The sequence below is a fragment of the Molossus molossus genome, unplaced genomic scaffold, assembly GCF_014108415.1.
Source record: "Molossus molossus isolate mMolMol1 unplaced genomic scaffold, mMolMol1.p scaffold_m16_p_15, whole genome shotgun sequence".
Taxonomy (NCBI): domain Eukaryota; kingdom Metazoa; phylum Chordata; class Mammalia; order Chiroptera; family Molossidae; genus Molossus; species Molossus molossus.
This window is the reverse complement of record NW_023425350.1, coordinates 29,421,813-29,449,391: the sequence shown is the minus strand read 5'-3', so window position 1 is coordinate 29,449,391 and position 27,579 is coordinate 29,421,813. Positions and strand designations below refer to the sequence as shown.

At 36.8% G+C, this 27,579-nt stretch overlaps 1 protein-coding gene across 1 annotated transcript in view; it reads right to left on the bottom strand.

The window, feature by feature from the left end:
• The window catches only part of PLEKHH2 (pleckstrin homology, MyTH4 and FERM domain containing H2), a 100,069-nt gene that overhangs the window by 40,156 nt on the left and 32,334 nt on the right, over positions 1-27,579 (bottom strand). The window contains exons 5-17 of the mRNA XM_036263175.1: positions 27,130-27,213; positions 26,223-26,304; positions 24,668-24,853; positions 21,927-22,888; positions 18,471-18,546; positions 16,965-17,059; positions 16,223-16,367; positions 13,919-14,055; positions 13,692-13,802; positions 13,452-13,538; positions 11,745-11,903; positions 5,191-5,271; positions 1,047-1,226 (exon numbers count right to left, since the gene is read on the bottom strand). Coding sequence (XP_036119068.1) covers positions 1,047-1,226; positions 5,191-5,271; positions 11,745-11,903; positions 13,452-13,538; positions 13,692-13,802; positions 13,919-14,055; positions 16,223-16,367; positions 16,965-17,059; positions 18,471-18,546; positions 21,927-22,888; positions 24,668-24,853; positions 26,223-26,304; positions 27,130-27,213 — 2,385 coding nt within the window. The remainder of the gene's footprint in view (positions 1-1,046; positions 1,227-5,190; positions 5,272-11,744; positions 11,904-13,451; positions 13,539-13,691; positions 13,803-13,918; positions 14,056-16,222; positions 16,368-16,964; positions 17,060-18,470; positions 18,547-21,926; positions 22,889-24,667; positions 24,854-26,222; positions 26,305-27,129; positions 27,214-27,579) is intronic.

Genomic DNA, 27,579 nt, shown 5'->3' with positions numbered 1-27,579 from the left:
GTATTTTTATTGTTTCTAATAGTTTTTAGTGGAGTATTTAGGGGTTTCTATGTACAGATTCATGTCCTCTGCAAAAAGTGACACTTTTATTTCTTCCTTCCTGATTTAGACACCTTTTCTTTCTTTTTCTTGCCTTATTGCTCTGGCTACGACTTCCAGAACTGTGTTGAATAAGAGTGGTGAGAGTGGGCATCCTTGTCTTGTTACTGATTTTAGAGGAAAAGCTTTCAGTTTTTCGCCACTGAATATAATATTGGCTGAGGGTATGTCACATATGGCCTTTATCATATTGAGGTACTTTCCTTCTATTCCTATATTATCAATTGTTTTAATCATAAATGAATGTTGTACCTTTCTGCATCTATTGATAAAATAATATAATTTTTATCCTTTCTTTTGTTAATGTGGCATATTACATTACGTTGATTGGTGTATGTTGAACCATACTTCTTGCCCTGGAATAAACCCCACTTGATTGTAATGTATTATCTTTTTGAAGTATTGTTATGTTCGATGTGCTAGTATTTTGTTTAGGATTCCTGCGCCTGTATTGATCAGAGACATTGGTCTGTAGTTTTCTTTTTAGTGTGTTATCCTTGCCAGGTTTTGGTATCAGGGTTATGTTGGCCTCTTAAAATGTGTTAGGAAGTATTGCTCCTTCTTCAATTTTTCAGAGTTTGAGAAGGTAGGTTTATTTTTTGGTATGTGCCCCTAGCGGGAACTGAACCCGGCACTCTCTGGTCCGGAGGCTAACACTCCAACCGCTGAGCTAAACCTGCCGGGGCGAGAAGGATAGGTTTTAAATCTTTGAATGTTTGCTAGAATTCACTGGTGAAGCCATCTGGCCCTGGACTTTTATTTTGGGAGAGGTTTTTGATGGTCATTTCAATTTTCTCACTGCTGATCAGTCTATTTAGATTTTCCAATTCTTCATGATTTAGTCTAGGAAGTTTATATATTTCTAGGAACTTATCCATTTCTTCTAGGTTAGTGAATTTGGTGGCCTATAGTCATTCATAGTATTCTGTAAAAGTATACTTACATACCTTTTCATGCTTGGATCCAATCAGGAGGTAAGTCGGACCTTGGTCTTTAGGGTGGATCACAATGGTGTAATGTGTGGATAACAGACTTCGCCCACTGGCTTCATAATCTTCATCTGAATCACAGGATCTGTCAACCTCTTCAACTTTAGCCTCCCAGAGTCTGATCTGACCTAAAGGAAACTAAAGTACATATTAGTAATTGTGAGGAAGGCACTTTCTAAATCTTTTTTTTTTATCCTCACCTGAGGATATTTTTCCATTTTTTGTACAGATAGAGTGGGAGGGAGAGAGAGGAAGGGAGAGAGAGAGAGAAACATCGACGTGAAGGGACACATCGAGTGGCTGCCACCCGCACGACCAACCAGGGCCGGGGACAAACTGCAACCGAAGTACGTGCCCTTAGTGGGAACTGAACCCAGGTCTCTCCGGACCGCAGGCCGACACTCTAACCGCTGAGCCAAACTGGCCAGGGCTCTAAATCTTTTCCTAGTAAAATTTTTCACTCTTACTATAGAGCATACCTTTTATAAAAAATGAATGCCAAAAGGCAACTGGATTACCCACATTGTTACAAGAGCAACAGTCACAACCAAAATACCCAATTGTGATATAAAAGAACAATTTGAATACTAGACATTTAACTTTTGTGGAAAAAGCAAGCTACTTTACCTAGTCAAGCAATTACATTACAGTCAAAGTATTCATTTGACTTTTCCCCCTGCAGAATTGATTTGATTAAGGTACTGAATCAAAAGGACAAGTGTAGACATAGTCTCAATAATATTTATAGAAAAAGTAACACAATTAGGTAGCTGGTACAAAGAAGTGTGATTAATTATCACCCTAAAACCCAATAAAATGAACAGTGTGTGTTCTGTGAGGGTATGTATTAACATATGTAACATATCACAAAACAATGTCATGATTTCTTTCATTTTAATTTAAGGGTAAGAAAAACTTCTTAAAACTGATACACATTAAATTTTACCTACTCTTTTATTGACAAAAACAATTATATCTTTTGGGTTGAATATTCAGTATATTTGTTTTAAAACATTTGCTTTAATTAAGTACATTTATTCCAGGAAATTACAGTCTGTTTTAGATGTACAGCTTCTAAAATGTCCAATCAGGTTTGCAACTGCAGTCTGAAAACATTCATTCTGACTACATTTACCATCATACATTTTCAAGCTCAGGCCCAGGGCTCAGTGCTTGGACTCTTTTTCCACCACATTCACATGGGTGGAGAGCTCATCCCTTTAATAGCAGCATGTATTAGCTACCCCTACATTTACAAATCCAGACTCACTATCTCCACTTAGACATCTAAGAGCGTCTCAAACTTAACTTGTAAATCCTTTTCCACAACCTACTGTGCACCGTATTCTGCATCTCAGCTGTTGATAACTTTATCTTTCCAACTGTTCAGGCCAAAACCTTAGCATCATTATTGACTATTGTTTCTCTTAAAATATATTTTTTTATTGATTTTTTTTTTTTAAAAGAGAGAGGGCAAGGGAGAGGGAGAGAGAGATAAAAACATTAACAAGAAAGAAACATGGATCAGCTGCCTGCTGCACACGCCCTACTGGGGATCGAATCTGCAACCCAGGCATGTGCCCTGACCAGGGATAGAACCGGAGACCTCTTGGTGCATGGGTCGATGCTCAACCATTGAGCCACACCAGCTGGGCTGGATAGCTTATCTAAAATGCAATATCATCTGCCTAATAGCTGATGAATAGTACAATTAATCTATTTAATTAAATGTGTTGTTTTCCATGAAAGCATGCCCTTTTGCCATTAAATTAATAACAATTATTTTCTGAGTAGTTACTGTGTGCAGAGCACTATTCTGAGCACTAAATGAAGAAAATTTACTTTTGATTAAAAAAAATACAAAAATAACTTATGTATACTTTCAGAAAAAAGGTAGTAAAACAAAAGCAAAATAATAGGGTAGAAAGTCCATTAATAAATAAAAAGCAAACTTTAAAAAATGGGTAAAGAAAACTAATTATACTATAATACTACATGACAACACTATCCTAATTGTGTGCTTTAGGCACATTCAATCATATGAAAATCAAGGTTCCATCTACCCCAATATTTAAAGATGATTTTTCATTTTACCAGAGGATTCACCATAGCTCCATAAACAATGAAGAGACCTAGTGCTTTTAAATATTTTGACTGAATTAAAAAAAAAAAAGCCATCAATCCAAATTAAAAGCATTGTTTCTAAAATATCTATAGCACAAAATGAAGTAGGCCTCACATGCATTCTCAATACTTTTCCAGCAATTATAATGAACTTCTACTTATCTATCCACATTCTTATGACTTGTTTCTTCTGTGGCCAATGCTATCCATTAAATTAAATGATGATGATGATGATGATGATTATTGTTTTTTATCCTCACCCGAGGACATTTTTTGTTTAGATAGAGTGGGAGGGAGAGAGAGGAAGAGAGAGAGAGAGAAACATCGACAAGAAAGGGACACGTCGAGTGGTTGCCACCCGCATGACCCATCCAGGGCCGGGGACAAACTGCAACCGAGGTGCGCGCCCTTAGCGGGAACCGAACCCGGGTCTCTCTGGACTGCAGGCCAACGCTCTAACCGCTGAGCCAAACCGGCCAGGACCTAACCACCTCTTTTAAAGTCTCCCTGTACTTGCAGACGAGAAGTTGGAAACTATGTCTGTCAGAGTCCCCTTTCCCATATGGTTCTGAGTTAGTCTGCCTATGAGAGAATGCGCATGAGACATGAAAGAGAAGTCATTATTCTGCTGAGCCAGCTGCAGTCAGATGCCTGGGCTGATGTGAGTCACAGAGGCTTCCTCGGAAACTAAGGACCAGCGCGCCACCGCTTGGGGCTCAGATTTTGTTGACTTCCTGAACCGTCAGTGGCAGCTTCCCTGACCTCTATTCCACCAACTTTTCTAAAAGTTAATTAGCTTTTCTAAAAGTTATGTATGTCCCTAATATCAAAACTGTTACACCTGAAATGCATAGAGTGGCTTCTATTTTTCTGATTTATAATTTAGTTAGGATTATACTGCATATGTAATTTTGTATTGTGTTTATTCGTGTAGCATTTATATGAGCATTTTCCCACATTATTTCAGAGGTATCTTTTCTCCTTTTTTTGTTAATCCTTACCCAAGGATATTTATTCCACTGAATTTTTAGAGAGTAGAAAGGAAGGAGCAAGGGGAAGGGGAGAGAGAAAGAAGGAGAAGGGGAGAGTGAGAGAGAGAGAGAAACATCGATGTGAAAGAGACACATTGACTGATTGCCTCACTCATAACCCTGACCAGGGCTGGGGATTGAACCTACAACCCAGGTACTCGCCCTTGTCTGGGAATCAAACCTGTGACTCCTCGGTGCATAGGCCAACACTCTAACTGCTGAGCCAAAGCGGCCAGGGCACTGGTATGCAGTCTGTGAAAATGGAACAGAGAAACACCAACTGACCCTTGTGGTCACTGGACCAGTAAGTTTAGTCTCATTAACGTAGTAATTGGCCACAGGCTGCTGTTCTGTACTGCTGGTATCATTATTTTATGTGAGTATTCTTAGCCCATGTTGGTTCAGTTTGTATAGCTTCAGTAACCCAAGGGTGACAATCAGTACCCATAACAATCAAGCACACATTTCACCTTTGTTAGATATCTTGTCTTTTTACTCTGAAAGTGAATATAACTCAAGTTCTTTTTGGGAGGAGAATAGTTAAAAATGAATAAGCAGGATATAAATAAGTAGATGAATGGATAGATACGTGGTGTCTAGGGATTCGAGGGCCTGGGACGGGACTGGATACTTTCCTCCCTGCTCCTTCCCTCGCTTGCTGTTCCCTTCATTCAACCTTACCTAGTCTGTCAGACCTGGAAACTATGGGAAACTGAAGGTTGGGAGTGGGGTAGAGGAAGACTATTTTCTTCTAAGAAAAAAGACTTATAATTAAGAATCAAGACCCTTGTAGGTATATGTTTACCTCAGTAATACATTTTATGTAAAATTTAACCTTACCAAAAATTCTAAAATCTGAGCTAGCAACAGAAGAGTGATAAAAAAACTTTAAAAGACATAATAAACAAAACATTCCTCTAATTAGTATATTCAAAATACGTACATACCTTATCTTCTTGACTGCGAAAATAGTATAACGTTTTTCCTACAAGTGTACACCAGACTCTCTTGGAGTAGCCATGTTTCACCTGAAATCATATTTCAGAAAATTACAAATGCAGCTGGCTCAGAACTCTAACACCTTGAAGTATAGCATATGCATTCTATTTGAAGCTGGAGAGGTATCCAGTTTGCTCAAGGCGTAAGTAATATTCCAACTAGACTGTCAAATGCAGTCTAAGATTTACCTGTCACAGTAGTATCTTGGCATGTTTTGCTTTGGAGCTCACCATTCAACATTTAGCAAGTGTTTACTATATGTTGAATACTGTGCCTGGGATTGGAGATTCAAAGATAGATAAAACAAGATGCCAGTTTCAGAATTAAGTATATTTTATAGTTTCCATACTTCATAGATTTCCAGTAACCCCATAGCTCTCTAGGTTAACACTCTGTGTTAGAAATGAGAGAGGATTAAAACCTAAAGAATCATAGTGATTTACAAATATAAAAAATTCATTCATTCAAAACATTTGATGTCTTCTCCAGAAGGATTAACACTAAATTAAAAAATAACATTGAAAGCTAGTATTATATATTGAGTACTTCTAATATGTCTGGAATATGTTACGTGACTGGGACAAAATTTGAATCTAGCTCTTGATTTCTGAATAGTCAGAGACTGGACTAGGAACTGGGGATACAGACATGAACAAGACAGTCTCCTTCCTCAAGGAGCACGTAGCTCCTTGTGAGACAGACAAGTACACCTTCATCAGGAGCACAGAGTTTACATTGATATGCTTTTTTGTGTATAGAAGACAGTTTACAAAAATTATAGTTTTTTCATCATTTGGTGTCTTTTTGAAGATCCTTACTATAGGTTCCTCCCTGCCCCAGTCCTGCCCAGTACAGGCACTGAAGATCTCTGCCAGTCACGGCTATACCTTCAATCCTAGAAAAATACTGAGAACCCTAATTCCCAACAGTGGGTAGATTTACAATAAGCCCTATAACCCCAGACCTAGAATGTGGTATGCCTGGTTGAGCTTGTCTTATGATCCCACTACCAGCCCTAATAAATTCTGCCTTGAGACTAGACCTCTCCTGCAATAGTTAGAGAGGGCTTCAATCTAGAGAGGCCCATCACCTGGAAACCAAGACACTGGCCAGTAAAACTAAAGCCCAACATTCTGCTATCATGCTTGCTCATGGTGATAAGTATTAAGGAGAAAAATAAAGCAGGAGAGGAAAAGGAAGTGCTTGGGAATGGGAGGATTGTTTTGCAATTTAAAATAAGGTGCTCAGAGGCCTCCCTGACATGGAGTCAAGCCCTGAAGGAGGGAGATGAGCTATGAAGTCGGCTGAGAGAAGAACACTCTGGGCAAAGGAAGCAGCAAGCTGCAAGGCCCTGAGATGGTGCCTGCCCATGTGTCTGAGACTGAGCAAGTGAAGACAGAGGTCATGGGGAAGGGGCAGGAGGTGAGGGTGCGGGGCACACATATTTTGCAGGACCTTTGCAATGACTTACATTTAAATGGATTGTTCTGATAGTAATACATTAAGAAGAATATAAATTATTGACAATAGATTTTTACAGTAGCCAAATCACTACAGTAGGAAAAGCCTGAATTTTGAGGTCAAATGGACCAAGGCTTAAATTCCAGTTCTACTGCATACCAGATGGTGTCCTCAGGCAACTGACTTAACCTCTCAGCTTCTGTGGGTAACTGGGATTACTGGACACCTCATTGGGCTGTTGTGATGACCAAAGGAGAAAATGTAAGCAAAGAAAAATAGTAGTTACTCAATAAACACTTCCTCCTTACAATGCATAAGGAGAAACAAAACACATGTTTTATTTAAACCCACAAATACAGCCAGCCTTTGGGCTTTCAAAGTTAAGCAAACAATTCTACCATCTCACAGTTTGATGGAATTAAAATGCTGCTTAGGAAAAATAAAAAATGTTTCATTTGGCAAGACATGTTTCAGTTTAATTAAATTTAGAAACATTATTTGCAGACAAATATCCTGGAAGTTTTAAATAGTGTTATGCAGGGTTGTCTTTTTTTTCTTCTTCTTTTAAACTAACTCCAAAAAAGAGACTCATCAAAACTGGAGTATTAAGGCATCAGGCTGTAGAGAGTATCCTTCTGAAATGATTTATCTTTACAACAGAACAATGGGTACTTTTGAAGAACTACAAGTTAATGAAGACCTTTGCCAATTCATTGTAAAAGCTGTGATGAAAGACACTGTCTATCTTTATATGTAGCTCTAATAATATTAGGATATATTAAAACTCAGACTTATTCTGAAAAACTCGTAATAAAGCAAATTACTCTAGAAGACTCCTCATTAAGATTTAAAATCTCAAGGCTTTGGCAAATTAAACTGAAAGAATTGTTTTTTACCTTGCATCCATAACAAAATCACAGTGGAACCTTGGTTCTCGAACTTAATTAGTTCCAGAAGGCTGTTCAAGAAGTGATTTGTTTAAAAAAACGAATCATTTTTTCCCCCATTAGAAATAATGTAAATTGATATAATTCATTCCAGACCCCCAAATGATTCCCTGTTTTAACCTTTCTTATATACAGTACATGTCTAATGTACTGTTTAACCTATAAACAAACACTTCCTTTCTAAAATTTATTAAATGACACCCTACTAGCCTTAAACAAACCACTGTCAGAACTCGTTCTGGGGGGTCTTTCAGGAGGTCACTTTCGGCATCTTCGCTTTTTCACACATCACTGCCTGTGAAACACTGTCACTGGCGAACTGCTTTTCCTTTATCCAAATCAACAACAATTTGTCTACCTCTTCAATTGCCACACCTAGTCTGCCCCACTTCTGACATGTATTCTGCCCTCTGATCTCAACGTTCCTCCACCTCGCTCTCTATTCACACTACTTCAATCCCTTGATTTCATTCAAAACTGAATCCCCCTAATCCTCCCATTTTATTCCAGTTTACCAGTCCCTCAACCCCGCCCCGCCTCTCTTCCTTCTCCACCAACCTTGGATCCTATGCTTGATCATAAAATAGCTCCTACTCCAAGACCTGTGATTACATTGCTCCGACAAATCCACCCAACAAAATTTCTTCTCCATTTGCTTTTAAATAACCCAGTGGACAGTATGAAAAAAGAAAGATTATGGTTATGAAGGATTATATGAAATAACATTGTTAAAAATGGGTGATGACTATATGAGGGTTCATTCTATTATTCCTTCTACTTTCATATATGTTTGAAAATGTTTGTCATAAAACATTGATATTTAAAATCATCATTTGATAGGCATGTTATAAGCAAGTAAAATGTTAATTATAGAATCTAGGTAGTGGGAATATAGGTGTTTACTGTACAATTGTTCTGAGTTTTCTGCATATTTGAAAATTTACATAATACAATGTTAGGGGAAAAAATCACTGTCCTCACAGCATTACAATGTAAATTCTCTGCTCCTATTTCTGGCATCTGAAGACATTAAAGAAAAATAACCAATATGAACTCAAATCACTATAGTCAGGTGGGTGGGCCCTCAGTGACATGCACCAATCCTTTTATTTCTGCTTAGGTTCGATTTCTCACTTCACTGAATAATTATTCTGAATTATTTCCCTGTGTCAGTAAATAACTTTGTTTTATGGAGTAATCTTTTTTTTAAATCCTTACCCGAGGATACTTTTTTCCATTTTTATCTTCAGATAGAGTGGGGGAGGGAGAGAGAGAGAGAAGGACATCGATGTGAGAGAGACACATCAATTGGATGCCTCCTGCACAACCCAGACCAGGGCCAGGGACTGAGCTGCAACCGAGGTACCTGCCCTTGACTCGAACCCTCAACACTTTGGTTCACAGGCCCATGCTCTACCACTGAGCCAAACCAGCCTGGGCTATGGAGTAATCTTTATTAAGAAAACTGAGGACACCAGACATGACCTCATTCAATGCCCCACAAACTTAGCTATTCATCCTTCCACTCCTTTCTGCCAGTCCAACCCTCCCACTGGGTCTTCCACATCTTAGTATCTTTCAGTCCACTGTCTGGCATGAATAACTGTCCAATACATTTTTGGTTTTCAACTAAATGAATTATTATATAATACATTCTTCCTAAGGAGTAAAAAAAGTTGCAAGAATGAATATCCAGAATCAAATTAGTCAAGTTCTTAACATCTACCTACGTGTTTCTGTACTTAGTGAAAATGTGACAACTTGGAAAAAACCTCCTCCTCCCAAAGGTCCTCAAAGTTGTTCCACAGAATCTCAAACTGTAGTCTGAATGTGAGCTCAGAACATGTCACTAAGAACAGCCGAGGGACATTTTTCTGTTATAAGGCTCTGAGGGTGAAAATATAAGGGTGGACAAGCCTTCATAAATGGTAGGAAGAAAACTTAATAAGAATCCTGTCTGAAAACCCTAATAGTTTAGTCATCTGCTAATCACATACACTTATACTCATTTAAAATACAGTTGTGAAATGGGAAGCAAAGAATAGCAGAAATGTAATATGAACAAAAATTAATCAGCCATGCTGATAAAATAAAAACAAGCAACAAACAAAAATACAACCAATTTTGGGAGAAGTAACAAACCCTTGGCCATGGAATCATATTAAACTCTAAGAACTTGATATACATGATCCTTGAAAAAGGAGGACAACTAGTCATTATGAATTATAATAAGAATGTGATTTAAAGTAGCACTGTATTCACTGGAAAATATATATTTGCACAGTACCAGGGAATTCTCTAACCCATCAGTAACTGAAAACATTTTTATGATAGTGTAATATTTGGAAAACAAAACACAAATCATTCATTTCTTTGCTGAATGTATTGAATTTTTTGTTACTTTTTGAATAGCTGGTCAGTCTGTAAATATTACTGAATAGCACGAATCTACATTCCCATATTAAGTATAGATTACATGGTAGCATAGCTCATCAACCTCTTACATAAACTTTATGAATAATGAGTAATTGTAAGGTTATTTTTGTGTGTATTTTATTGTATTTCTCTAAAAATGACAGTTAATATCTGTCAAAACCAACTGGAATTTAAAAATCTTTAAATATATTTTAGCATAAATCAATACTTACTCATTAAGAGGTTAGAAAACAGAACTAAGCAAAGGTAAAATAAAATAAAAACATATTCAATATAAGTTGGTAAATTTCCCATGTAGCATTGGTGGTGAGCACAGCTGCCTTCCATTCAGATTTCTTTCTATGAATATGTTTAACAAAAGTTGTGCTTTAAACCACTGTACACATTCTGAGTGAATATAATGCTGCACTCTACTTATTTTATCACCCAACATGTCACATTTCTGTAACATTAAACATTCTTAACAATTAAAATGACTGCAGAGTAAAGCATTATCTGACTATATAAATATTTATTTACGCTAACCCCAATTTTTCTTTATTAGAAACTATGCCATGCATGTAATATTTCTGGGATAATGGAAATTTTCTATGACTTGATAGAGCGACAGTAAATATCTGTCAAAATTCATCAAACTCTACACTAGAGATCTGCATTTCAGTGTATGCTAATTATCTTATAAAAAGAAAACAGAAAAAAAAAAACATGCTGTGATGAACATCCTTATACTTAAATCTTTTACAAATTAAGACCATTTCCTGAGCATAAATTACTTGGACTGAGATTACTGATTCAAAGGGTATGTATGTAAGTCTTTTTTTTTTTAATCCTCACCCGAGGACATTTTTCCATCAGATAGAGTAGGAGGGGGAGAGAGAGAGAGAAACATCGATGTGAAAGGGACACATCGAGTGGCTGCCACCTGCACGACCCAACCAGGGCCGGGGACAAACTACAACCGAGGTACATGCCCTTAGCGGGAACCTAACCCGGGCCTCTCTGGACCACAGGCTGATGCTCTAACCACTGAGGCAAACCGGCCAGGGCTGTATGTAAATTTTTTAAATATTTAATATTCTTTCATTCATTTGTTCTTTCAAAGATATTTGCTGAGCAAACAGTTTGGCCAAGATTCCTTAATTTGTGTCAAAACTGCATTTCATAATGTTAAGAAATGTGACCCCATTGACCAGATTTTAAAAAATATCTACTATTTCAAGTTATGCTTTTTAAAGAACATTATTAGTGAGAGTAAAATATCTTTCCATTTGCTTATGGAGCACCTGTATTTCCTTTTACCTCTGCTGGCTCTACTTCTTCCCTTCATGTCCTTTGTTCCTTCCCCACACTGGTATCCTTTACTTACTGATTAGAAAAAGCTTGTTTTTCAGCCATTTCAAATACCTTTTCAAAGCTTTTCTGTTTTTCAAAAATTCTGCCTGAGAATTTTTGAGAGTAAGAACATTTAGATTTTTATACATAGTAGTCAATGTTGTCATTTTCCCTTTTTATGGTTTTGGCCTTTGGCATCATACTTAAAACACCTTCCCCACTCCAGATAACATAAATATTCAACATATATTCTCTGACATCATTTTTCATGATCAGTGGGGCTAATTCCATTGCCTGGGACACTGTCATGCACACAAAGTTCTTACCTTGGTGAGCAGGCCCTTCACCGTCGGTTTGCCCTCAGGCTGTAGGAAAAGCGGATTGGCAGCTTGGACTCGAAGAACATTCTGTAACACTTTAATCCACTCCTCCAATATGTTGGGAGAATCTGCAGTCAGATAGTATGTGTGTTTTTCAGTGGTCAACTAGAATGGGATGAGAGACAGGAAAGGGAACTCTGAAGATTTAGGCTCATTAGCATTTCCTTGTCCATTCTTTAAACATTGCTACTTAATATGGAAACAAATATACTGAACCTTGAATCCTAGGTGCTAAATAAAATAATTTAGCATATTTTAACCCTTTGTGAGAATTACAATAATTAATATTTTGTTGAAATATATTTTTCCACTTAAGTTAACTTTAAACTTTTCATAGTATTAAAATTTTAGATTATGATTTATCTTGTTTACTCAAACCATTTTCCTTTTTTCCCTTAAGTGTGCTACAGGCTCCTGGTTGTTGGAGTGAGGAGCAGAATGACTGAAGGATGTACTAAAATAACACATTTTTAACCAATCCAGGAGTTATTTGTTATAAAAATGAAAAAAATCAATTATAAATAAAATAAGATGTTGCATATAAGAGAAATTCTTGGAACTAACATGTGACCAGACATTATAAACCTACAATTTTTCAGTCTCAGATTAACCATCTGTCAAATTTTCCAGGTATTTAAGAAGCTTACAGACAATTCCTTTCTGCCATGCCCCAAGACAAGGCCTTCCCTGATTCTCCTTTCCACAGTTTGGGGCAGTTCTCAGGTATGATTCACTGGAAACACTGATAATGTACCTTTCTAATAAACATTGAATTCTACCCTCCCAAGGGCAAGATAAGAAAATAATGATTATTAAAGGCATTTCAAAGTGTCTGAAGTTAAATCACATATACCAAACTACCTCAATAGCCCATGTTTCTGTCAAGACTAGCCCATCGGCCTAGCTGGTGTGGCTCAGTGGTTGAGCATTGTCCCATGTACTAAGAGGTTGCTGGTTTGATTCCCAGTCAGGGCACATGCCCAGGTTTCTGGCTCAGACCCCAGTAGGGGGCATGCAGGAGGCAGCCAATTGATGTTTCTATATCTCTCTCTCTCCCTCTCCCTTCCTCTCTCTAAAAAAGTAAAAACATATTTTAAAAAACACACAAAAAAACTGGCCTATCTGTGAGTGAACCACTCAGCAGCCACCTCTACAGTGCTACTTAGTAGGAACTAGTCCAGCCCCTCTGCTCAATATCCTTCCCATTTAGGTGTCAGCAGCATCTCAAGTTCACAGGAGAACTACCATTTTCTGGTTCTGTATTAAAACGCAAACACTCCTGAATTTAATATACATTAAGTTACTAACATCTTCTTGGAAATCCATTTATTATTTTAAGGGATAACCCTCCCTTAAAATAGCCAGTCTGAGAGCTGAGAAATGTTGGCAGACTAAGAAGCGGGAAAGAACAGGGTAAGTGATAAAGGGCAAGTGAGAAAAGGGTAAGTGGGAGTCACTCAACACAAACTTAGCTTCTATTAGAATTTTAACTAAGAACTCCTGGGGTTTCATAAATTTTGAGTCATCAGACTTAACCCAAAGTAAATTTTTAAAAAATAGTGAATCATCCAATCTTTTCTCTATTAGTTTGAATAATTGAGAATGGAGTTTTGCATGCTACAAATATGAAAAAGAAAGTTTTTAGAAAAGTACCTGAACTGTTTGTTTGTTATCTCCTCTTAAAATACTGCAGGATGCACTAAGTTCAATATGGCCTTGGGGTTTTCTAATGACATCGCTCTGTGTGAAAGGAAGAAAACCACACACAAAGTGATTATCTGTCACAGTAACAGTAAGAAATGCTTTAATAACAACACAGGGAAGAACATCAATGAGGCATTTAAAGTCTAGTTTGAGGAATTCAGTTCCAAATAGCAAGCACTTTCTACTTACTGGAGATTTGTAGTAAAGTAATTCACCACCTTTAAGAACAAACCATCTCCGCTTCCAAGTCTTTACTTTACCACTCATTTTTAATAAATAGCCAGATTTTTCCAGTGGCTCCTAAATAAAAGGAGATTTTAAGAAGTATTTAAGTTTCCTTTGGAAACTCCAACTAACAGAGCCATTAATTTAAAACAACAATAAAAAACAACAGGAAAACCTGCTACAGCAATTACATTTTTCCCATTATCACTGGAAGATGAGCACGTCTTAGGGAGCTTCTGCTCCGGCTGTGAGTACTCAGTGTCGGTGGAGTAAGCATCTGGGGGAATAGCATAATCACTTTCAGAAGCCACGGAAGAGAGAGAGACACCTAGGTGAATAAAGAAATAAATCAAGTCAGTATTTTATAATTGGGTGGGCCAATGCTGGCTGTGAGTTCTCTTAAGGATATAGCTATTCCTAAATTGTACACCTTCCTACATTGAATTTATTCTTAGGCCTTTGGCCATGAAGAACTTTTAAAGCAGAAAACAGAACTAAAGGGTAAGGACTAATATACAAATCTTTAAGAAAGTCAGAGTAACATTAATATTTGAAACAATTACAAGCAAAGCTATTTTTACATATAAAAATATATGCAACAGTCTACAAATGTATATTTTATTAAAGATTAAAATACGTGTATTTAAATTTTTATATAGAGGCAAACAAATATTTAACCTTAATTTATCTAGATTTGTATACTTTAAACCACTTACTTTTTGTAATCATTTAAAAAATAAATCACGTTTACAAAAACCCCACAATTTCAGTAGTATTTATTTATATAAGTCCAATACTATTAGCTTATAGATTTTAAAAATCTTTTTGAAAAGAGAAGCAATAGTATTCAAAGATATCAACAGACTATTTCATTTGTCAGCAACTATAAAATAAAATTCAGGGAACATTTTCACAATAACACTTGCCTTTTTAGAAAAAGACTTGCAAATTGCATGTTACATCTGGAGGGTCATTACAATGGAGATTTTAAATATATTAAGTAAAATCATAGACTTAGGTCATTATTTATTATGGTATCTAGCAATTTATTAAAGTGTTTATTAACATGTAAGGGACATTAGGACAATGTCACTATATCATTACTATTATTTATTTGAATAAGACAAGCAACAGTTGTGATAACAGTACTATTTTTTTAATGGAATAACATAAATTTAGATCTATAAAGGATCTTAGAGATCATCTTAGTTAACTCCCTCATTCTCTAAGGAGACTAAGGTCCAGAAATGAAGGGATTTGTCCCAAACAAATAACTAGACAGGAGCAATGCCGGAGAGCAAAGCTCAGGCTTCCAGATCCAGAGTCAGAATATCAGGCACCATGGCAGGTATAGAGCTAGAACAGACAACAAAACAGAACATCTTCTGCCCTCGTGGAACACAGATTCTAGTCAGCAGAGACAGATAAAAACAGGCAGTAAGAAATAATATGTAGAGTAAACTAAGGGGAATTTAAAAAAATCCAGCAGTTGGAGGAGGGCAAAGGAGTGCATTTGAATGGTGTGGTCCACACAGATCTCACTGAGAAGGCAGTGTCTGCGGAAGCACTGAAGGAGGTGCCAGAGCTAGCCATGAGACATCTGGGTGAAGAAGAACAAGCAGAGGAAGCAATCAGTGCAAAGATCCTAAAATAAAAGCATGCCTGGAATGTTCCAGGCACAGCAGTGTGGCCAGAGCTGAGTGAAGGAGGAGAAAAAGGAGGTGAGGAAAGACATAAAAGAAGCAGGGAACACCTTATAGCCATTATAAGTCCTTGCAGCGTTTTGAGTAAAAGTGGGATATGACCTGATACTAGCTGGCAGGGGTCAAGGTAAGAGCAAAGAGACCAGTGGAGGCCCAAAATACTAAACCTATGAAAGCTGAGAAACTCCAGTTGAAAATGAGGGGTTTGAGAGTACCTAGGAGTTCCATGGAACACAGTTTGAAAACCAACAAACATATCATGGTGAATTAAAGGTTTCTGTAAATACAGACACCATTTAGTGTGATGAGATCTCTCTGAAATCTCTTCCTATGCCAAAATTTCTTCAAAATCCACTAAAAATCACAAACATATCCAAAATAAAATTTTTGTCGGTTTCCATCTTACTATCAGATTTACCACCACATTTTTGCCATTTGTTGCCATTTAGCAGTGTATCAAATTTAGCTGAAATAAGTCTATCCCATAAACTATCCAAAATGCCACACAGTAACTATAAAAGAGAAACCTCATGTTGGCCAAGGATCTCACTTTATTCCCATAATAAAGTGATCTCACTTTTACACAAAAGATAAGGTTAAACAAAAAAGTCTATGTTGCTTGTCTGGAAACAAAGAGAATTGAGAATATAAGTGTCTTAGTCCTAGGATAAGTTTCTTTTCACTGGTTTAAAACAAGACTTTGGCTTAAAAAAACCCTATTATGGAGGCAAAAGTGCCATTAAGAACCCTGACTGACTTGAAGTTGCCCTGCACACCCAGTCTTGCTCTCACCTCGCTTCATGGCTCTGGGGCTGCCTGGCCCACTCCGACTGCGCGTGTCCGACTCCGAGGTCCGCGAGCTGCATCTGGAGCTGTCTTCCTCCTCGGATCCAGAGGACTCATCCAGGAACGGGCTGCTGCTTATTTGGGTCGCCTTCTAAAGAAAAGCAGAACCACCTCTGTGTGTCCATCTCTAAGGTCACCTCTCTTTTTAGATATAGAATGTTTTAGCAGAAGCAGCCATGGAATAAAAAAATTTTAAAGAAATACAAGAATATATTTTGCCATTATCAAAGTCATGTTGTTAAGTCCAGATCCTAATTAGCAAGGCCTTTGTCAATTATAAAAGATTCCTGAAAACATAAAGCCAGGAATACCTAGTGATACCTATTTAAATAAGGTATTCAAGCAAGGGAGCAGAGCCCTGGCACGGACATCTTTCTAAATTAGGAGTTTTCATTACATCATTAATAATATATTCCCTTTATACAATTAACTAAGCAATGGAGGGGGTGGAGTATCACATGGGACATAACAAAAATGGACTCAGACCTCTAATACTGATAAGAACAAATATCTTCTCCAGATCTTTCCATTTCTTATCTTTTTATGCTATATTAGAGTGGACTTCTAAAACTCGCCATAAAGGGAGAATCTGTAAACGAACAAGAATGAAATCTGGAGCTTAAATAAACAGTTTTCTTGACCTATCATGAAGAGAACCACATGTTTAACAGTAACAATAATGAGTTACCCCCTTCAAAGTTGTATACACTGGGGTTGTCATATTCTTGTATATCAGAGATGTATAAAGTCCTGATGTGGTATAGGAAAGCATTGCAACAGGATCTGAAACAGAAAATAAAAATGATTTAAAAACAAACAAAAAACTTCTAATCAGCACTTAGGTCTATTTATTATGAATGTGAATTAACAAAATTTCCAATTAAAAGAGAAATTGGATCAACATATGTGATTATTGGTTATAGAGTCTACTTTAAGAATTATGGCATTTGCAGGTTTAATTATACACTCTCTAACATGGTTCATTATTTCCCCATGTGTACTAGCTCCCCAACTAGACTGTCAGCTCTTTGAGAGCATGAATCACAGCTTTTACTTCTATGGCATCTCCATCCAGCTGAGACTGGGCAGAAGGTAAATACAGACATCTGCTGACGGGTTCAGGGAGCAGTCCTCTACGAAGATATTATCTGATCATTACTGACATGGGGTTAAAACATCATCATTCTTAAGTCTTTATCAGGTGAACTGATGTTGAAAGGTTAGAATATAATTCCCTAAATGGTAAGAACATGAGACAGTTGGAGAGAAACAGAACATCAGTGGTTACCTCTGAGATATGGATTAGCAGTAGGATAGGTAGAAGGAGTTACAGGAAAATTTCTTTTTATTCCAGACAGTTCTTTGTGATTTTATTAATTTTTTTTTATAATGGCATGAGTTGCCTCTGTAATAATTTTTTTGATGGAAGAGAGAGGAAGAGAGGAAGGGAGGGAGGGAGGAAGGAAGGAAGAAGAGAAGGAGGGGAGGTGGGAAAGAAGGAGTGAAGGAAGGAAGGGAGGGAGGAGAAAAGGAAGAAAGGAGGGAAAAAAGAGAGAAACACGTTTTAAACTCTGGAAAAAGAGTACATAAAGACCAATATTTTTTCTTTGAACAGCTAAAACTCCACAGTTTCTTTGCTTGAGCCTTTTCCAGGTAAAAACATAATAAGGTACTCTCTTCACGACAGCTGAGTGTTTATGTGCCCTATACAGAATAACATGAATTTTAAAATATAAGTCAGCGATCCTAGAAATCATTTTCTGAAAGCTTAAATAATTCTATTATTTAGACATTTAAGACCTTCTTGGCTAGTGAAACAGCAGTACAAAATTACTTAATTTTTTAAAAACACTTTTTATTGTAGTAAAAAAACAAGTAACATAAAATTTACCATCTTAAATCATTTTTAAGTGTACAGTTCAGTTAATGTTAAGTATATTCATATTGTAGTGCTTCTGATTTTGATAATGTTTTATCTTGCAAATCTGAAATTCTATTGCCATTAAACTACTCTCCCTTTCCCCTCCCCCAACTCCCAGTAACCAGTATTCTACCTTCCGTGTCTGTGAATCTGACTACTTTAGATACCTCATATAAGTGGAATCATACATTATTTGTCTTTTTGTGACTGCTTATTCCATTCAGCATAATGTCCTTAAGGTTCATCCATGTGGTGGCATGCAAAACAACTTACTTTTATTAACGTTCTCCATATTGAAGGCCTCAGACATTCGAATGCCTGACTTGGCTACAGCATAAATTCTGCTTTCCTAATGTAAAAGAGAGATTTAAACTGAATACTTAAAGCAAAGAAATGATTACTTTCAATACACATGCTTTTCATTTCATATTCACTAGAGTACAGCAGTATTCTAAAACCGTCACTGCCAACTAAAATATGCCACTGAGGACAGCACTGCAGAGGTTTTCCATCCATTAGTCCTTCCATTATTTATCTTTGTTCCCAAATTTTTGCTTGGTGTTTTAAATTCTTTTGAAGAGATAGGAAATCACTGACTATACATAAAAGCCACCTTTAATAGTCTACCATTCTAGAATATGGTTAAAGAAAAAAAGGGGAAACCTTGAATGGCTGCAACATGAAGCCAGAAACCATTCATAATCATTGGCTACACATAAATATTGCCTTTAATATTCTAGTATTCTAGAATATGGTTGAAGAAAAAAATAAAGAAAATACCTGAAATCATAAATCACAGAGCAGCATTAAGTACTATTACCTTCATATTTCAATGAAGTAGAAGAGACACCTGAGGTCAAACAATAAATGAATCTGAGAATTGCAATGAAATGTATAATATTATCTTGTTCCAAAAGTAGGTTGTTATTTTGCTTTCCTTCTTCTCTTAGAGAGATCTCTTGTTAAAGGGGTATTAACAAGGCTTAGTCCTGCCCCGTGAGAAAAGGGACCCCAGGTTGTTCCTAATGCACAGATCACCGTGTCCTGAGCTTTGTAATGCATCTAACTTGGACACAGTTGTCTGGACCACGGCACAGTGGGCAACAAAGGCAGTCCTGTTCAGGACTGTGCTAGCCAGTGGCCTGTGAGGTCACGGGCATGAGATCTCTAACTACTGGAGACACTTTAGGTTGAAGAGTGATTGATTGAATGACTCAGATGCAGTTTCTTTGAGAGTGTGATTGTGAGCAGGGTAGGCAGAACAGAAAAACATAAAAATAAGGCAGTAAGCAGGAGATCTGAGGCAGTTGGAAGCCATGAGAAAGTGGAAGAGAGTATTAGCATTCATGGGAGAAGCAGAGAGTCACTGTAGACAGGAGAGGACAAGCTGAGCCACTAGACCAGAAGCAATGGTGTCACCTGTTTCTAAGGAGTTACTTGTCAGAGGTGCTGTTGAGTCATCACATGTTGTCCCACTGGAGTGCCTACTGAGTTTTAAATGATATTCAAGTTCAATAAGGATGAGCTATGTCGTAAAATAAACTCTTAAAAATCCTTAAAATAAACTCTCATAAATTGAGGCAATTAGAATACATCTCTTTTCCTTGAAACCTGAAAATACCAAAAAACAGAAATAAAATTTCAAACTTGGCCCGTCTGCTAAAGGGTTTTTTAAAAACAATACTGCTTTCTCAGGACTGACTAGTTTCAGAAGACAAGGAAAAGCAAGAGAGGCAAAAAAAAAGTAGTAAAATGATTTGCCAACTAAAACGGACTTGAAAGCCTAACCTAAGTCTCTGGAAATCTCAACATAATAAAAGAAGCAAAATTTCAACTCCTCAATGCCTGAAGGGTAACATAATCGGAATTCCAGAGATTCCAATTAATTCCAATGCCAGTAACATCCACCTTTGTTTCTGCTGTCCAGAATTTAGTAATAAACTGCAGACAGTTTCATATGAACAATGAAAGGTTCTTCTGAAAGTAAATAAGAGCAGATATATCTCAAGGTCTGAAATTTATACTAGGAAAACGTGGTCATCTTAATGTGCTTAAAACTGCAGTGGTCACTAAATTAAAAATAATAATAACAGGCCCAGCAGGTATGGCTCAGTGGACTGAGTGTTATATCATGGACTGAGAGGTCCAGGTTTGATTCCTGGTCAGGGCACATGCCCATGTTGCAGGCTCAAACCCCAGTAGGGGACGTGCAGGAGGCAGCCTATTAATGTTTCTCTCACATCGATGTTTCTCTCTCTCTCTCAAAAAAAAAAAAAAAAAAACCACAATAAAAATGTATTTAAAAGAATAATAATAACAGAACATGCCTCCAAAAACCAATAATTCCTGCAACCAAGATGTTTCTTTCAAGGTGATAGATTAAATTATGTCAATATAGGAAGGAAAACTTAAATCTACAGAAAAGATCATTTCACCTTGTTTCAACTATAAAAAGAATTTTTTAAATCTAGCAATTCCTAAGAAGAATCATATAACTGATGCATTAATTATTGTATTAATGGTCAGTGTTTCAATAGAAGAAATTTCAATCTATTCTGGATACAGAAGATGTTTTTGGTTAAAGCAATGAATTTATAAGCTCATAAAGAGTAAAATTAGCCCTGGCCGGTTTGGCTCAGCGGTTGGAGCGTTGGCCTGTGGACCAGAGAGTCCGGAGTTCAGTTCCTGCTAGGGGCACATACCAAAATAAATAAATAAATAAAATAAAAAATTTTTTTAAAAAAGAGTAAAATTAGCCCTGGCTGGTCTTGCTCAGCGGTTAGAGTGTCAGCCCGTGGACCAGAGAGACCCGGGTTCTGTTTCTGCTAAGGGCATATACCTTGGTTGCAGTTTGTCCTTGGCCCTGGTTGGGGTTGTGTGGGTGGCAGCCACTTGATGTGTCTCTCTCACATCGATACTTCTTTCACTCTCTTCCTCCCTCTCTCCCTCCAGCTCTATCTGAAGATAAATGCAAAAAAAAAAAAAAGTCCTCAGGTGAGGATAAAAAATATATATATATTTTTTAAAAAAGAGTAAAATTAAATTTCTCTTAAAGCCAATCAAGTAAATAATTAAGTTCAAAAACTGATTACCAGAGGGACACATCCTGATTGAGAATTCACCCAAAAGTATTACACAGTTAAAGAGGAACCTTTCTTCTCCACCCCTGATGTTTTCTTCCATGTGGAAGGAGCTCCAGTAATTGAACACTCCTGATCTCTCTCCAGCTATTCACTCTCTCCTCCCAATGGAGGAGGAGTGGCTTAATGTGATTGGGAAGGTTAGAAGAAGGAAAGTGGACATGCAGAGCCCAGCACCTCCCTCTCTCCTTTTTCTTCAGAAGTAGCTCTGTGCAGGAAATAAGCATTTGTTCTTGCTCTAGGTTGTAAGTTTCAGAGGGGCAGGGCCTCACTGGCAGAAGCCTGTGGTGGTCTAGCACTATCTGGTGAATAAATCAGTCCAGTACTGGAAAGCTCATTTGTGCACCAATTCTCTAAAATCAGTTTTATCAGTAATAAAGGTAATATTTTGCTCTCCCATCTGTCTTACCCTTGTCTTATTTCTCAATCGAGAACTCAGTGAGAAAGAGAAGGGGAAACTGTATTCTGAAAACTGAGAATGGTCAGAAGAAAGGTGGATTTGGAAAGAAACAGCAAAAGACGTAAAACCTGAAAATGAGCATTAAGAAAAAAGTAGAGCGCGCGTGTTGCACACAGCAATGTAATTTACCCAGGAGGGAAAACGGTGCAGGGGAGGAGTTGGAGGTTTGCTGCATGCCACCTTCTTTGCAGAGTCACAGGTTTCCTGGTCATCTGAACATGGGGATTCCAGGGAGTCATAGGAAAACAATCCGTCATCACAACTGGTGTCCATATTCTCTAAAATGTCTGTACTGTCGCCATCAACTAGATCAAGATCTGTTTCCTGAGGTCTCAGTGGTCGTATCATGCTTATAGCATTTCTGTTTGTACCAAACATCCTATCGGAACTTAACTGTGGCTGGCTTAAGTGCCTTTTGGCCAGCGCTACACTTATACTGAAGACATTAGGAATCCTTAACTTTGGGGGTGGCAGGTTTGATGAAGGCACTAATTGGGTTCCTTTTCCAGGGAGTAGGTTAGGATGCTTTGGAGTCAAAGCTGGGGTCAAAATAGGGCTTGGGGTATTGGCTTCACTTGATGAAGATGAATAATCCAGTCTCTGAGACTGAAATCTTTTATTCAGTTCATCCGAGGAACTATCATGCTCCTTCTTACTTGATTCAGAAGTTCCCTTTCCAAGAAGACTATTCTGAGCTTTCCATTGTGCTTCCTGTTGCCAAGAATACAGCTTCTTGTGTTCCGGTCTCTTTATGCCAAAGGTCTCTTCTTCAAATATAGAACTGCTGTCATCAGACGCTGTCAAATACGTCTCACTGCCCATCCTGCTACACTGGACCCCTTCCTCTGACGTGTGACTGGAAAGGGTGGACGTGTACCTGGACTTGGATCTTCCTTTGCTCCCGTCTTCCTCATCAGAACTCCAGTCACTCACTGGGGCCCCAGAATTCAGGGATATACCGCCATCTGTAACAAAGCTTGTTCTTGTTTTCCGATTCTGTTCTGAGACACAAGGGGTTTGACGCAATGTTCTCTGACCTCGGTTGTTTTCTTCAATTTGGTTATCGACAGACTTTTCTGGAATTTCCATTTCTAGAAAAGCATACATCATATTGGCATGTTGCCTTTAACAAAAGAATAGTTCTGTACATTTAGCTTTATGTAACTACAATGTAAAAACTGGAGATTTCATAAGAATATAGTTAATTTACTTTTTTAGTTGTGTGTCTTTTTTAAACTCAAGCTTGGAAACGATAAGCTTTATATAAAACATGGAGGCCTAACACTTCAAAAGCATAGTATCGAAATTAAACTGCTTTTTACAGGTAAACATGTTGGGGGAAAAACTGACAATAGTGTAAGGAGAGATAATAAAAGAAGCAAAATCTGGGCAATACTACCTATCAAAGAAAGCAGCCATTAAAAAAAAGAATGCCATTAAATCTATTTTAGAAGCAAAGAAAATGACATCCCTCTTTCAACTATATTTCAAAATTATCATAAGTAAATTTAAACATAATATAGTTTAAATAACAAACTTTGTTCCCAAACTTCAATACATGAAGTATGCAAAACCATGAAGAAAACAGAGAAAGGTTTCCTCCATGTTTGGTTTAATTACAACTACAAAATGTATTTTTATAATACGAATTATATTCTTCTAAAAATGCCTTTAGATGTGGCTTATTTTGTTTATAACATAATTAACAGAATAAACCACTGGCTTCAGAAACAGTGAACTAAAAACTTTGAAACAAAAACACAGACATGACCTTCATAACTAAGGAAATAGAGGCTGGACAAAGAAACTCTACAATTTGGTATCAGGCAATCTGTTAAATTTGCAAATGAACAAAAGCTTTATTACAGGCAACCTCAGTTGTACTGAGTTATACTCGACTAGTAGAAAGTAGGAGAGGAATTAAAATGACTTCTCAAATACACACACACACACACACACATACACACACACACACACACCCCACACACCCCCAAAATGCAAGTAATGGCATAAAAGCGCGTAGTAAAAGAGCATTCTAACTGAAAAACAAACAAACAAAAAAAAAACACTATGTAGTTTTCAGAATTTCATAATCAAGCACAGACTTTTAGGGCTGTAATTTTCCTCCTTTGGGGGAAGGAAGTGGGAACTGAAAATAGAGAAGATGCAAATTCTCCCTAAAATACCTAGGAGAAGTCTTTCAAGGTGGCAAAGCCAGCAGCTGCACCACAAAGCAAAATTTAGTGAGGCTTTAAGACTAAAAGAAAAACAGAAATCTGCATGTAGGCTCAGGGTTTTAACATCTAGGCAAATAGTTTCTCCTTTGAAGCCATAAGGGGAAAATCAAAGCAGTTACAAAACTGTTCCTTGGTATTCTTTTTCTTTATAAATTTGCAATGTCATATTTAATATTAGGTAATTTTTTAATGTTTTAAATAAGTAATGAATAGAAAGCTCATAGTTATAATCTGAAATTCTAAGCTGAAACAACTACCATGTAGGTACAACTGTAAACTTTTTAATTTTAAATATCACTGCTTCCTACTGAAGGAAGAAGTATCAAGAGGGGAAAATCAGTTTTTTCTCCGGATCACTGGAAAACACTAAAAAAAAAAAAAAAAAAAAGAAAAAATACCCACAGAGAACTAGATATGCAAAGTTAACTGCTGTTTAAAAATATTCTCATGAGACATCAAGTTGTCAAGAAAAAGAAAAAACTAGGATGAATCATCCAGATAGATATTGTATATTTACCCTTTTGAGTGACGAAAAATTAAAAAAGGAAAATTAAGCTATATGAGGATTAATCTTAGTAAATGATTTTTTCCTTTTAAAAAATGTCAAAGCAAATTCTGCTAGTCCATAAATACCTTCTATGTCTTTTCCTTCAGTAAACTCTGGTTCTTTAGATGATATCTTGCTCATTTCCTCAGATTTTACTACTTGAGGAGGACTCCTTGCTCGGGATAAAAAGCACCCAAAGGTCAAACTGCTTAGGCGCTGGCCTTCCAAAAGCTTTGGTGTGGAAACACTGGATGACTTTTTCCCTTGAAGTTCTGCAAGATCATTAATCAAAATCAAGATTTGAACTTTTCATCGCAATCTGTTAAACATAGAACCAAAGCATATAAAAACTTGGACAAATCACTCCTTATAACCAAAAAATTTAAAAAATCCTAAAGGTCACCTTTTTTTCTTTTATTATTCAATTTATTTAAACTGGGGGGAAAAAATCACTCATTTCTTCTACCTCGCATCTCTCTTCTGGCAACCACCAATCTGTTTTCTGTGTCTATGAGTTTGGTTTTCTTTTTTTATCCTCACCCGAGTACATTTTTCCATTTTTTGTTCAGATAGAGTGGAAGGGCAAGAGAGGAAGAGAGAGATAGAGAGAATCATCGACGTGAAAGGGACACATCAAGTAGTTGCCACCCACAGGACCCAACCAGGGCTGGGGACAAACTGCAACCGAGGTACGTGCCCTTAGCAGGGACCAAACCCGGGTCTCTCTGGACCGCAGGCTGACACTGCAACCACTGAGCCAAACCGTTCAGGGCAAATGTTCAAAATTTTTTTAACTGCAGAGGGAAAAACACCTAATCCCTTTAATAGTAGTTAGTTATCAAACGTATAAAAAAAAAAACTCAAACCAAATTATAAACAACTAAAGTATTATAACTTCTTGCAAAATCAAGTATTGGTAAATAAATACCAGTCAAGTACTGGTAAAAATTTGATTATGTAGTAATGCTGCTAATGGTGAGGAAACAGAGACCAAGGTCTTGGTTGCCAATACTGCTTTTACCTGTTTTACCTCTTGAAATTGTACAGAAAAAAAAAATGTTTTAAATAGGATTTTGTTGCTAAATAAGTTTGAAATCCACTGCACTATGTCATGGATCTAATAACCCTGTTGATTCACCTCCTCTTCAGCTCCACCGGCACTTGAGTGGCCATGAGCAGACTAGTATATTAAATAAATTTCTGTTTCTAACTCTGCCACCCATTCTCAGGCTCTGAAGGTGAAAAGAAAGAAAGAAAGTAACCCTAAGCATTGGAAAATGCAAAGGGTTTATTCATATTATAAAATTCTGCTCTAAATAGTCAGGCTGTCAGAGTTTCAGTCACTGTTGATAACCATGGCACAGAGTAAGAATAGAAAATACCATGACTGATTTTTAGCAAACATACCTGAAATTAAATTAGTAATACTGAAATTAGTATTACCTCCTTTGTCTTATTCACCACTGTCTACCTGTGTTGTTTAATATGGACATGTGGTTATTTAAATATAAATCAATTAAAATTAAATAAAATGTAAAATTTAGTTTCTTAGTTGTGTTAGTCATGTTTCAAGTACTCAATAACAAAATTCTACATAGCCAAATAAATCCAATTAAGCTATTATAGTCAAAGTACTCATACCTTGTAGCTTTGACTGTATTGTCCTTATCTCTTCGGTTTGGTTTTGGTTGATCAAACAAAGATTCTGATTCTCCAATTCTAGCTAAAAGGAGACATGGTATTCTTTTATACAGGAATAACATTTCTAAAATATATCAGTAAATTATAATATTTAGAAAATGTTCATACCTAATTACACATAAGCAAAATACAAAAGAAATGATAAGCAAATATCAGATGAATTTATCAGCATGAGATATCAACCTAGAAAATTATGGCTTCAATATTTATTTTTTCTAGAATTAATAGTTTTAAGAGTTTTCACCCCCCTCTATGCTTTTCACTGTAAAATTATTTTAAACCAAATTATTTCAGCATTTAATCTGCCATATAAACTAAATAATGTATACTTCTCAGTTACTGAACACATTAATTTATGACATACACATTCTATAATTATTTTAAATAAACTAATTCGAGTTGAAATCAACTAATTAGAATGAGGCTATTTATACTGATAACCATGAATCTGTCAATATTTTTCACTTTAGAAATATATTAAACATTAAACATTAATTAGTGGTTCTCAACCTTCCTAATGCCGCGACCCTTTAATACAGTTCCTCATGTTGTGGTGACCCCAAACCATAAAGTTATTTTTGTTGCTACTTCATAACTGTAATTTTGCTACTGTTATGTCTTGGGAGACCCCTGTGAAGGGGCTGTTCGACCCCCAAAGGGGTCGCGACCCACAGGCTGAGAACCACTGCATTAAATGAAAGCTACCTAGCTCACCTTCACCCAAAGACAGCAGCAGCACCACCAACTTCTCAGAATTTTGTTTCACTAAGACTGATCATATAATCTGAAGACTCACTTATGGGAAAGAAGTAAAAGGTACAGAAAAGACAAAATATAGCATAAATACCTCATTTAACTTAACTGTTACCCATTCTTTGATTTTAGCTGCTTTCTCTTCTATTATTTTAGCTTCTTGTATCCTTATTTGTTTCTGAAATAACATCAGCAGTTTGTTTAGTTCAAACATAAGCTCATTGGTCTGAAATGTTATATCATAGATAGAAAAGGCAAGTCCACTTAAAACCTGTTTCCAAGTTAATACCTCTACCTTCAAATTACCAAATAGAGTAAAATAATGACAACTGTCCAGCAGATACAATAATAAACCAAAAAGGCACATGCAAATATTATTTGTTTTAACAATGGCTATTCTCTTTCTCTGAAAGATAATATACTGAAACCAATCCACTGAACTTATCAAAAGAAAGCATTTCTGGAAATGTCTAGGGTTTATAAGAGTGGGATAGGGGTCAACCAGGTTAGGGAGAAGAGTCAGAATCTCCTCTGGGGCATGGCT